Source organism: Neovison vison, chromosome 6 (assembly GCF_020171115.1).
Source record: "Neovison vison isolate M4711 chromosome 6, ASM_NN_V1, whole genome shotgun sequence".
Classification (NCBI taxonomy): Eukaryota; Metazoa; Chordata; class Mammalia; order Carnivora; family Mustelidae; genus Neogale; species Neogale vison.
In genome coordinates this window covers 118,773,935-118,787,355 of record NC_058096.1, presented here as the reverse complement: position 1 = coordinate 118,787,355, position 13,421 = coordinate 118,773,935, and the positions used below count along the sequence as shown (strand labels likewise).

General features: G+C 39.7%; 1 protein-coding gene across 1 annotated transcript in view; it reads right to left on the bottom strand.

Moving 5' to 3' along the window:
* The window catches only part of FYTTD1 (forty-two-three domain containing 1), a 33,371-nt gene extending 23,566 nt beyond the window's left edge, over nucleotides 1-9,805 (bottom strand). Inside the window, exons 1-2 of the mRNA XM_044252129.1 lie at nucleotides 9,567-9,805; nucleotides 3,502-3,630 (exon numbers count right to left, since the gene is read on the bottom strand). Of these exons, the coding sequence (XP_044108064.1) occupies nucleotides 3,502-3,630; nucleotides 9,567-9,672 (235 nt within the window). The 5' untranslated portion in view covers nucleotides 9,673-9,805. The remainder of the gene's footprint in view (nucleotides 1-3,501; nucleotides 3,631-9,566) is intronic.
* Nucleotides 9,806-13,421: the final 3,616 nt, after the last annotated feature.

Here is a 13,421-nt window from a genome sequence, read left to right as displayed (position 1 = left end):
AGTCTGATCACTTACACAAAGATTTGAGGGGTTTTGGGGAAATGTCAAATCACAAAGTGAATGCAATATTACTGGCTCCTTTCCAAAGCAACATACAAATATTCCCCAATCTCTTCTACCTCTAAAATAAACCCCATTCTCAAACTTTTTGGTCTCAGGACCTCTGATTTTTTTTTTTTTTTAAGATTTTATGTGTTTATTTGAGAGAGAAAGAGAAAGACAGTGCACAAGTAGGGGGAAGGGCAGAAAGAGAGGGAGAAGCAGACTCCCCACTGAGCAAGGAACCTGATGTGGGGCCGGATCCCAGGACCCTGAGATTATGACCTGAGCCAAAGGCAGCCGCTCAACTGACTGAGCCAACAAGGCACCCTCACAACTCCTTTATACTCTTAGTTATTGAGAACTTCAGAATTTTTATTTCTGTGGGTTTATATTTATTGACATTATCATACTAGAAATGAAAACTAAAACATTTAACTATTTATTTCATTAAAGCAATAATAAACCCAATACAGGGCAAATAACGTATTTTTAAAGAAAAAGAACAATTACTTTCCAAAAAAAAAAACCCAAAACTATTTAAAAGGAATGATAGCACTGTTCTGTACTTTTGAAAATCTCTTTGGTGTCTACACAGCTAGATTCTCATATATGCCACATTCAATTTAATTATCACACGTCATGTAGACTCTGGAAAACATTTGTGAGAGGATAACAGTGAAAACCCAATTAATGTCTTAGTTCTATTATAAAAATAGTTTGACCTTGTGAATCCCTTGAGTGTTGGGGATTCCCTAGGATCCCTGGACAACACTTTGAGAACTAAAACTGTATACTATTCTACCACCGAAGAATATTCAGGTTGTTTATACAAATATTTAAGTAAGTGACTAAGTTACATTTTGGGCCAAGAGTTGTAAGATTTTATTCACTTATTTGTTCAGCCATCAAAAATAATTGACTCAGAGGGGCGCCTGGCTGGCTCAATCAGTAGAACATGGGACTCTTTATCTCGGAGTTGTAAGTTCAAGCCTCAAAGTTGGGTGCAGAGACTACTTAAAAAACAAAACAAAACAAAAACCTTAATAAATAAATAAATAAATAAAAATAATTTATTGACAGTCTGCTAAAGGCTATCTATCTTATGTGTTATTTTACCTCAAGCTAACATGCTCATTGACATTACAATGTGGAAATCTGAACTTTCAACCAATCAGAGTTTGAGACAATCTTCCATCTCTCTGCACATTCAATGACAGAAGCAGATGTTCTATTTTAGGCTCTGCCACATGTAACTGGAGAACAAACAAGCACAAGTTTAATCTTATAAGATCCTAAGCTGCCCCTAGGTATCATTTATCATAACCCCCATAAAAGGAAAGCTTTTCTGATCCTTCATGGACCAGATCCTATTTCACCTTATCCATAATCACCACTGATTTTCTTAGCACAAAATCTATCTAAAGTCCTATAATACTGTTGGAATTTCTCTCATGACATTTCTCAACTCCATGTTTTTTGTCCTATCTCTGTTACTAGAAATTCCTTGAAGTAAAGAATCACAACTCTAAATACCCAAAGAACCTGGTCAGTTCAGGGTATTTATCATGTATTTAACATGTGGCTAGTGTAAACAAATATATTTCTGGCTTCTGTGAACTCTGAAATTATTTTAAAGCAAATCACGTATAAAATATGGTATTCTGAGTAAGTTTTAAGAATCTTTAAACAGGGCACCTGGGTGGCTCAGTGGGTTAAAGCCGCTGCCTTCGGCTCAGGTCATGATCCCAGAGTCCTGGGATCAAGTCCCGCATCGGGCTCTCTGCTCAGCAGGGAGCCTGCTTCCTCCTCTCTCTCTGCCTGTCTCTCTGCCTACTTGTGATCTCTGTCTGTCAAATAAATAAATAAAATTAAAAAAAAAAAAAGAATCTTTAAATATAAATCACTGGAATTAAACATTCATTTGCTATAGCTAAGTATCTTTCCAAAATTTACTTGTTCATGTTGAGCTGTTTAAGAAATTACTAGAGAAGGGGCACCTGGGGGGACTCTGTCACTTGAGCATCCAATTCTTGATTTCAGCTCAGGTCATGATCTCATGTGACATGGGGTTTAGCCCTGGGTGGAGTTCCTTGTCGGGCTGTGCATCTGGCTCTGTGCTCAGCAGGGAGTCTGCCTGGGATTCTCTCCTTCTGCCCCTCCATCACTCACGTGCACACATGCATGCACAGAACATGTATGCTCTCTCTCAAATGAATAAATCTTTTTTTAAAAAATATTTTATTTATTTATTTGACAGAGATCACAAGTAGGCAGAGAGGCAGGCAGAAAGAGAGGAGGAAGCAGGCTCCCCCCTGAGCAGAGAGCCCGATGCGGGGCTCGATCCCAGGACCCTGGGATCATGACCTGAGCCGAAGGCAGCAGCTTTAACCCACTGAGCCACCCAGGCGCCCTGTCTTTTTTTTTTTTTTTAAAGAAAGACATTAGAGAACAATAAAATTTTGTGTAGGGTCTAACCTCAGTTACAGACATATTTTGAGGGTATGATGGCATATTAACTATTAGATAATAGAACTAGTTATAATCATCCTCAGCCCACAGATAATTGTTTTTTATGCTTTTTAACATACAGGATAAAAGTCAACTTAGGCTCTAGTTCATCAAACATTTTTTACATGTGTAAAAAAGAGCTAGAGTTTTTTGAGTTAAGGTTTTTTCTAAAACACTGATATAACTGCTAAAAAAATTAATGAGTCATTAATAGGGTTCTGTTACCACCTTAAATCCACTTTGGAACAAGATGGCTGTAAATAAATAAGCCTCCAAACTGCCAAAACTAAGACTTCCAAGATCATTAGGTCACATCTGAGGCATCCAATTCTGAGTGTTACCTCTGGAATATATAACAAATCCTAAAGCCTTAGATGATAATAAAAAGAATCTGAAAGTATTTTCCAAGCAGAATTGTCTCCACATACTTAAAAAGTTCTCTTATAAGAAAAGAGAGTTTGCTTCCTGTAACTCTATGTAGAGTTAACAGTTGGGAAAGATTTAATTCAAATTAAGAAAACTTCCTAGTAAATAGAGTTGTCTCCAATAATGGAGTTGTCTTATGAAGTAGTATGTTCATTCACTAGATATATGTATGCTGGAGTTATGTAATTACCCACCAGATAGACTGTTATAGAAATACCTAACAGGGAAGGAGATAAAACTTCATGCTATGTAAAATCCTTTGTAATCTGCAGCCCTAAATATAATTTACACTATTTATATACTGAGTGTACCTTAAAAATATTTTTAAGAAATAGGGCTATCACCTACTTAAAGCAACTTAAAATGTTTACCAGATTTCAAGATTAAACAAAAACTTGAGAGTAGAAAAAATGCAAATCACAAAGGGTACTAACGTATTTCCTCCATGTTTTAAGTATGTCCTAAAAATAGCATTCTGTGACCCAAAGGAATAGCTCCTTATTAAAGCTTACTTGTAAAACTTACCAGAATTCTGTTGGAGTCCCCATCGTACTCTCATCCTGAATTGCCGGGCACTACTTTGTTGGAGTTTTCTATTTAGTCTCGGAAAATTCTGCTTCTTTCCTTCCTTTCGATTCAATTTGATGATATCATCTGTGATATAGGAAATGTGATGATTATTTTCATTTTAACCTAATGACTCAATTACTCAGTCTCATTTTCTAGTTAATAGTCCTATGTCCCTAACTTCTTTGCTACTTTGAAAGCACGTTTATAAGACAAAAATAAGATAAAAACTCAAATCAGCCAAAATACTTGCAGTACCAAAGAAGTTTTATAGGAAAAGTTCAATTTATAACCCAAAGCAGGTCTACCAATTAATGAAGATTTCTGTTATCCACAGTATTTTTTTTTTTTAATTTTATTTATTTATTTGACAGACAGAGATCACAAGTAGACAGAGAGGCAACACAGAGAGAGGAGGAAGCAGGCTCCCTGCCCCGCCCAGGATCCTGGGATCATGACCTAAGCCGGAGGCAGAGGCTTTAACCCACTGGGCCACCCAGGCGCCCCTATCCGCAGCATTTCTTTATCTAATGCACATAAATAAGCAAAAGCCTATTTACAAAAATTACTCATATTTACTTTCCATAATCACAGAAGTGTCTAGTTTTTAAAGACCACCTTCCAATAAAACCATAGGCAGTAAAAAATAAATAAATCATTCAATTAAGAGTACACTTCTGAAGAAGTCCACCTCAATTCAGCAAATATGCATTGAGCATACCTGCGTGCAATGAATGTATGTGACAGGCTGTGCTACAGTGAAAACAAACAAAAGTAAAATATGGTCCCTATCCTCAGTTAAGTTTAAAATTATTGATGGAAACAGACAAGTAAATAGCTAATATGAAATAAAATAAGTACATAATAAAGGTATAATACAAAAAAAAATCCACTCCTCTAGAAAAATAATTCAGGGTTACCTTACTTTGCTTTCTACCTGATCTTTCAAATCCTTATTGTTTCCAAAAACACTTTTAAACTCTCCCAAAGTAATTTACAAACATCACACTGCTCTAATACCACAGCACAACAATATGAAGATCAGGAAACTAAATGTACTTCAGATTTCTATTTACAAATTTAAAAGATTTCTAGAAGCCAAAAATACTCACTTAAGAAATATCCAAATACTCTGTCCACAGTCCCAACTCCAATATTAATTTTGATGACTGATAAAGAAAATAAGCCTGGTCAACAACTTAATAAAATTTCACAAAACTAATTAACCTCAATTATTTTTTCCAAACTGCTCTAAACACAAGAACCTAACAATTATATTAATATAACTAGTCTTTTCTGAAGTAAAAGAAGGAATTACATATTACAGGACCCCTTTCTTATATAATACACTACCTAACCCATCAGTAATCTTTAAGACTCTTTTTTTTTTTTTTTCAAAGATTCCATCTATTTATTTGACAGAGTGAGCAAGCACAGGCAGATAGAGTAACAGGCAGTGGCAGAGGGAGAAGCAGGCTCCCCGCCGAGCAAGGAGCCCGATGTGGGACTCGATCCCAGGAGGCTGGGATCATGACCCAAGCCGAAGGCAACTGCTCAACCAACTGAGCCACCCAGGCGTCCCAGTAATCTTTAAGACTCTTAACACAAATATTCATTAGAATAATTGAAATCTCCCCAAAGTACTTTGTTGTCTTCTTGAGGTCAGTCCTTCCCCTAAAATAAATTTGTCCAAGTAAAAGACACTCAAAAAGATTTGTTTTAAAATAAAAGGGTTTTGGGGCCCCTGGGTGGCTCAGTTAATTAAACGTCTGCCTTCAGCTCAGGTCATGATCTCAGGGTCCTGGAACCCATCCCCACATCGGGCTCCCTGCTCACCCGGGAATCTGCTTCTCCCTCTCCAAGATCTTGCCCCTCCTCACCCCCCATTTGTACTCTCTCTCTCTCTTTATTTCTTATAAAGAAATAAAATCTTAAAAAAAAAAAAAAGATTTCATGAAGTCAGATATATGAACGTGTTATATTCTCGGGGCACAGAAAGGGAATACTTTTAAACACTTCTGAAACACTGCTTTCTTCAAACACTGCTTTCTTAAGATTTTATTTATTTATTTGACAGAGATCACAAGTAAGCAGAGAGACAGGCAGAGAAAGAGGGGGAAGCAGGCTCCCTCTGAGCAGAGAGTAGTGGGGGGAGGCTCGATCCCAGGACTTGGCATAATGACCCAAGCTGAAGGCAGAGGCTTTTTTTTTTTTTTTTAAAGATTTTATTTATTTATTTATTTTTTCCAATTTATTTATTTTCAGAAAAACAGTATTCATTATTTTTTCACCACACCCAGTGCTCCATGCAAGCTGTGCCCTCTATAATACCCACCACCTGGTACCCCAACCTCCCACCCCCCCCGCCACTTTAAACCCCTCAGACTGTTTTTCAGAGTCCATAGTCTCTCATGGTTCATCTCCCCTTCCAATTTACCCAAAAGCACATACCCTCCCCAATGTCCATAACCTTCCCCCCTTCTCCCAACCCCCCTCCCCCCAGCAACCCACAGTTTGTTTCGTGAGATTAAGAGTCACTTATGGTTTGTAGGCAGAGGCTTTTTAACCCACTAAGCCACCCAGGCGCCCATGTGCTACTTATTCTTCACCAGAAGTCTGAAACCTCAGAGCCATGAGAGTACACCAAAAAAATGAATTTTCTGGGAATCATTTTTAAAAAAATTTTTTAAAGGGGGGGGGGCAGGGGCACCTGGGTGGCTCAGTGTTAAGCCTCTACCTTTGGCTCAGGTCATGATCTCAGGGTCCTGGGATCAAGCCCCGCATCGGGCTCTCTGCTCAGTAGGGAACCTGCTTCTCCCCCCCGCCCCCCCCCCCCCCCCCGTCTCTCTGCTTGTCTCTCTGCCCACTTGTGGCCTTTGTCTGTCAAATAAATAAATAAAATCTTAAAAAAAAAAAAAAGACAAAATATAATTTTGACTAACCAGGTTAATTTTAAAACAGCATTTTATAAAGAATAAACATAACAAAACTAAAAGTAACAAAGCATATAAAATATGAAATTGCTTTATTTTTAAATGTTTAAACATAACAAAATTAAAAGTAATAAAGCATATAAAATATGAAATTGCTTTATTTTTAAATGTTTATTATCTAAATCCTCATGTTAAATGATCAACTGCATTCTTCCAATCTAAAAGAAAAAAATGACTTTCTCCTGCTCAGGTAGGAGATTATGTATCAAAAACAAAACAAACAAAAATCCAAAATAACCATTATGATGAGGTATTTTATGAAAAAGTTTCTTCCATGACATTAGGAATATACATACATGATAATAAAAACAGTAGTAACTAAGAAGTGTTGCTCTCACAAGTACTCATTTAATTCTCACAATAATTCTACTAAGTATTATAACACCCATTTTCAAATTAAGAAACTGAGCCAATGAGGCCAGCTATTGGTAACCTTGGTAGATATTCTATATATTTGTACAGCCACAATTTAAAACAAACAAAAATCAGATTCTAAACCACTGTAGACCCGATAAAGTGGAATATTCACAAAGCATAACTGCCTAAAATAGGTATCATCTCATGAATCAACCATGACTGGTTGATTCAGTCAGAAAAGCATGCAACTCTTAACCTCAGGGTCATAAAAATTGAGTCCCAGGTCAGGTGTAGAAAGTACTAAAAAAATAAATAAATAAACTTAAAAAAAAACAGGTACCATTTCTTCATCCCTTTTCTGTAAAATTCTCGTTAAAAAAAAAAAAAAAGGAACCTCTGTGGCACCTGGGTGGCTCAGGGGTTAAAGTCTCTGCCTTCGGCTCAGGTCATGATCCCAGGGTCCTGGGATTGAGCCCCGCATTGAGCTCTCTGCTTAGCAGGAAGCCTGCTTCCTCCTCTCTCTCTCTCTGCCTGCCTACTTATGATCTCTGTCTGTTAAATAAATAAATAAAATCTTTTTAAAAAAATAAAAAATAAAAAAAGGAACCTGAAAGAATGCTATATATTATTGGAAGAAAGAAAAGACACTGATGTCTATTTTAACTATCTATCATAGTGCTTGATTTCTACCTTCAAGGACAATTATTCCTCCTTTTTCTTCACTTGAACATCCTAACCACCAAACAAAATACATACAAAAAAACCTAGAAACTTAAGAAATGTATTGGTTATGATAATACATGTTTAAAACTCCCTGCGACATCTATACGGTTTTCTTATTTGTATGATTTGGGGCAAGTTATTTCTCTATGCCTCAGGTTTTATACAACAAGAATAACAGCAAAGGCTTATCTAGCATGTTCATGTAAATATAATACAAACCGAGGGGTTTGGGGGGAGGCAGGTGGGAGGTTGGGTGAGCCTGGTGGTGGGTATTATGGAGGGCCTGTATTGCATGGAACACTGGGTGTGGTGTATAAACAATGAATTGTGGAACACTGAAAAGAAATACACACACACGCACACACACATACAGCTTACTCTATACCAGGTACTGTTCTAAGCAGATTATACATGCCTTTTGACTCATTTAATAGGGCAACCTTCTAAGACAGACAAGCACTGTTATCACTTTTTACACATGAAGCACTGAGAAATACTCTGCCTGTAACTACATGGCTATTAAATGGCAGAGGATTTGAATTGAAGACAGTGTGGTTCTGGATTCCATGCTCTTTATCACTAGGAGCACATAGTTATCTCTAATAACTCACAGAGTTATTACAAAGCTAAACCGAGTTAACACACAAAATGTTTAGGTCAGTGCCTACAAGATGGTAAGCACTCAATAAAAATTCGTTATTAAATTCCTCTTGGTCTTGGCTGAAAAGATTTCTCATTTCTTTAGAGTTCACGATAATCAGTAAGACAAGACTTGAGGCCAAACCTACTATTTCTGATGATTTACTTAATTCATATATTAGATTCTGAAGTGCGGTAATCGCAGCAATCCAAGAGTTCTTGATTTTTTACTTAAAACTCCGCAAATAAACCACAGCAAAAAAGAAAAATACCTTCCTTGGAAAAGTTAACACCTCTGTATCCACCTGTCAGGTACTTTTCAAACACTTATTCGAAAAACTAATGCCCACAGAAACAGCAGGCAGAGAATCCCATCTGATAACAGTAACTTGAGTCTTGACAAAAAGAGAAAAAATTTTAAACCAGCTAATCCAGAGGCTAGTGCCTCACTAGGATTAGATCTGTATGCTTAATTGAATCACCGACCCTCCTACCTTTTACAAAATCCTCCCCAAACCACCCCACTCTTCCTTACAGGGGCTGGACCCCATGCTTCACCCGGTTTCCTATTAATCCTTGCCAATCTCTGCTTCAGTTTTTTCTTTTTTCCTAATTAGCTAACTTTGAGGCTTAGGTAAGGAGAGCTCGCCTTTCTAGGTACCTCCTAATAAAACACCATCCGATGAAGCCCTTGCCTTATGGTTTTTGGCAAACGCCCAGGGTGGGCGCCCGAGGTGGCCCCGAGGTCTGACGCCCCGCAGAAATGGCCAGCTCTCGGGGGCGTCTCTGCGCTGCCCGCACCGCGCCAGGCGTACAGGCCTGGCCGCACAAAATGCCCAACTAAGCCCTCCGCTGAACAGCGACTCTAACCGAACGCAGACCCAGCCGGGCTCTCCAAGGGCTTCTTGGGCGAGGATGGCTCGGTCGGACCTCTCCCCTCGATCCCGACAGCGCCAACGAACGAACACGCTTGAGGGGAAAGCCGCCGAGTTTTCCTCACAAAGAGCCCGGGTCGTCCGCAAGAGGTAGCGCCCCTCGACCCTCCAAACCCCGCCAGCCCGCAGCGCCGCCCACTCCCACCGCCCCTCCTCAAACACAGCCCCGCCGAGGGGACGCCCGGGTCCCTCTGGCTCAAGCACCGCACCAGGTGGCGCACCCCGTGTCCCCGCGGGCCCTCACTTGGTTCCGCCCACCCGTAAGGAAAAACTCGACCGAGAACTGCGGCCAACCGCCCCTTCCCCCACAAACCGCGGTACTTGGTTCCACCCACACCCTCCCCCCACTCCAACTCGGTCCAACTCGGCTCCTTACCCAAAGACATATCGATTTTGTCAAGGTTTTCATTGCTGCGGGCTTTCGGCTGCGGCGGCGGCGGGGTCGCCGTGGCTCCCACTAACCGGGTACCAAACCGGTTCATGGCTGGGGACGTCGCGCTGGAACAGTCAGCGGAGAAGGCCGGAGACCAAGGCCTGCCACCTCCCACTCACGCACGCAGACTAGCTGCACCGAGGGAGCGCGCACGCGTGCTGGCGGAGCCCTCGCTCTCCCACCCGCGGCTGCGGCCAGGGGGAGTGGCTACAGAGACGAGCGGCCGGCGAGAGCGGCCCCACGCCCGGGCTTGCTCCTAGCGGCCCTTCCCGGACAGGAGGAAACATTGCACACGCGGCTCTGGACGCTTACAAAGGCGGCTATTGTAGCTATTCGCCTTTCTGCCCCAACTGGGGGATACTGGACCTTGAGCACCTCGGGATCGCATACCATAAATGAGATTGTGTTCCTCCGACACCTTCCATTCGTCCTGCTTCAGAAAGGCCCCCTAAGCTTTGGTACACGCGAAAATTTCACACCCCATTGCAATGCAGCCTCAGAGGCAGGAGAGACCCCATACAGCTTAGAATGCAGAACTACATCCCAGCTCCCCTCTCCCAGGCAGCTCCTCCACCTGCAACATGCGAAGTCTCCACGTCTGGTGCAGAGCAAAGCTGCATTTACAATTCTTGCGTCACCTTACCAATAAAAGCGAATGCTAACGTCCCCCGCATCTGTACCACTTCTCAATTGACACTCCCAAAATACCTTAATAACACTTCACCTTCCCTTAGGAGAGGGGTAAGTACCTCTGCTTGTTTGGCTGCATTTTTCTCTAATTCATTTGCGTTGGGAATTGATAGGATTCGCTTTTCTTTCTAATCATCCTTGTAGGAAAACTAAATATTTGATGAATTCCTGCATAATAACTTTCTTTTTCCTATTTACAAAACATGATATTCTCCCTCTTCTTACCTCTTTCTCTTCCCCCAAAGCAATGTGCTTGTATGGAAGCATTTAGGTTATATCACCCTCATAAAAGTTTACAACTATCTAAGACATTTGCATCTAAGGAAAAAAACAGGGACAGGCATTCCCTCCATTTAGAAATCTCTGCCACCTTCCTCCTGTCCTCTTCCTAAAATTTCTTTTTGCATGGAGATGAACCAGTGACCTTAAGCATCCCAAAACCACGGTAGCCTGTACTTAATTATTTTCCCCCAAAACCAAATCTATAACCATAGGTGAGTGAATCAGGTCAGGACACACCTGCGAGGGGGTACAAGAAACTTTAATGGTAGAGGAAAGTTTGGATGAAAAATCCCAAGAACAATACTTGGCATGTCAAGGAGAGTAACATATATGCTCTTAGAACAATGTGCATGATTTTATTACTATTCCACCCAACAGCCACCACCGCTCCCCCAACTACTAAAAACCAGGGAAAATGGGTTCTAGAGAGAAAAGTATGAGAGATCTAGGTTTTACTGAGTGGTACCTTTTTCACTCACTTCAGTCATTCACTGTACGAACTTGGGAAGCTGGGTCTCATACTCATCTGCAAAACAAGTAGTTATACTAACTACATGCATTATAGGTAATTATTCTTGGATTTCTTATGGTTCTAAAATCTTCTACGCATGAAACATTTTTCTTCACACTATCATTCTCTCCCTAGAAATAATTTCTGTAATCTCTGCTAATTTGTGGGAGTAATCTACAGGAAAGAACATTAAGTTCTTAATGTTGTGGAAGAAAAGTAATGCATTTAGAATATGGATGCATTTTGTACTTCAGATAAGACAGATAAGAAAAATCCCAAATGTATAAAATCCCACCCTCCACCAATTCATATAAAGATTCCCTTTTATCCTGATTTTCTCCCCAAAACTGAAGCTCAACTCCAAATCTTCTTAACTTTAAAGGGAACATGCCCCAATATTTCATTAAGCAACCCTAGCTGTTGCATTTCAGATTTTGAGATTTCCCCCACAGGCTGAGGGTCTGAATCTCAGAGCAGTCACCCAGATTCCAAAGGGAAAAACAAGGAAATGAGTAGCATTGTGTAAGGATAGGTCAATCACACGTAAAATAGTAGAAACCAAAACAGCAGCTGAGACATCTGCAGCAAAAGTGAAGTGGAAGACAAACTGAGAAATCGGAACTGGGGATTGTCTAAGAAGTTTATCTGCCAGCCACAGGGGCTGGAGGTAAAAGGCCAATCCTGCATTTTCTGGGGCATGAGAGGCAGGTATTCATTTAATTATACACATTGAGCCCCAGACATTGTAATGGGCTCTGGGGATAAAATGTAAGTGAAGATGGATCCAGCCCCTATCTTCATACAGCTTGCAGAGCAAAAAAAAATTTTTTGAGCACCTACTGGGAATAAGTACAGTACTATGCCAGACACTGAACATATAGCCATTGTCTGGAGTACATTAACTCAGCAGCTTCATTTAAGTCAGAATAAACACAGAATTCAAGTAACTACCCTTTTTAGAGGCTTGATTTCATATACTACACATAAGGCAACATCTAGTATTGTCAGATAAACTACAAGATTGGCTACATTTAAATTTCAGATAAACAATGAATAAACAGCAAATTTCTTTACTACAGGGTGTTGCATGCAATATTTAGGATATATTTATATTAAACAATTATTCATTATTTATATGAAATTCAAATTTAACTGGGAGTCTTGTATTTTTACTTTCGCTAAATCCAGCAACCTTAACATCATACCTTTCTATCAACATGTTGTGAGTCTCTTCTCACAATGTGCATGGAAATCTACATTCTATTCAAAGGTAAGCACAATTCATGTGTTTCAGTCATTAAGTAATTTCTATCAGTTTTACATTTCTCCTAAGTTCCTCTTTTTTCAGCTTAATTGAGGGGTAATTGATAGACAATAAAAGATACATATTTAAAGTGTGCAGTTTATATATGGGCGTATGGTGTATAAACCTGCAAAAACACCACCATAAAAAGAATAATAAATGTATCTATCATCTCCAGAAGTTTTCCTGTGCTCCCTTATAATCCTTTCCCCAACCACTACTTAAGCAACCACTGATCCCACAGATTAATTTGCATTTTCTAGAATTTTATATAAGTAGAGTCATACAGTATATACTCTTTTTTAAAACTGGATTCTTAAACTCAGCATAATTGTTTCCAATCTGTATGACTTTTATTCTTTTGCTTGCCTGATTGCACTGACTGGGGACTCCAGTACCATATTTATTTATTTATTTATTTATTTAAAGATTTTATTTATTTATTTGAGACAGAAAGAGAGAGAAAGAGCATGGGGAGGGAGAGGGGGAAAAGCGGACGCCCTGCTTAGCAGGGAGACTGATGAAGGCTCCATCCCAGGACCCCGAGAACATGACCTGAGCTAAAGGCAGGCACTTATACGACTGAGCCACCCAGGTGCCCTCCAGTACCATATTTAAAAGGAGAGGTGAAAGTGACAATCTTTCCCTTATGACAAACCTCAGGGGGAAAGCATTATCTTTCACCAGTAAGTTAGGGGTTTTTTTGGTAGATGCCCTTTATCAGGTTGGAGAAGTTTCCTTCTATTCCTGGTTTGTAGAGTTTTAATCATGAGTGAACATCAAATTTTATCTATATTTTTCTGCATCTATTGAGATGAGCAAATGGGGTTTTAAAGGAATTTTTTTTTCAAATGTTGAGCTACCCTTCCATTTCTAGGAGAAAGCTACTTGGTCCTGGTGTACTATCCTTTTTATTTATTGCTGGATTTGGTTTGTTAATGCTTTGTCAAGAATATGGTTTTTCTTTTCATGAGTGATTTTTTAAAAAAGATTTTATTTATGTATTTGAGAG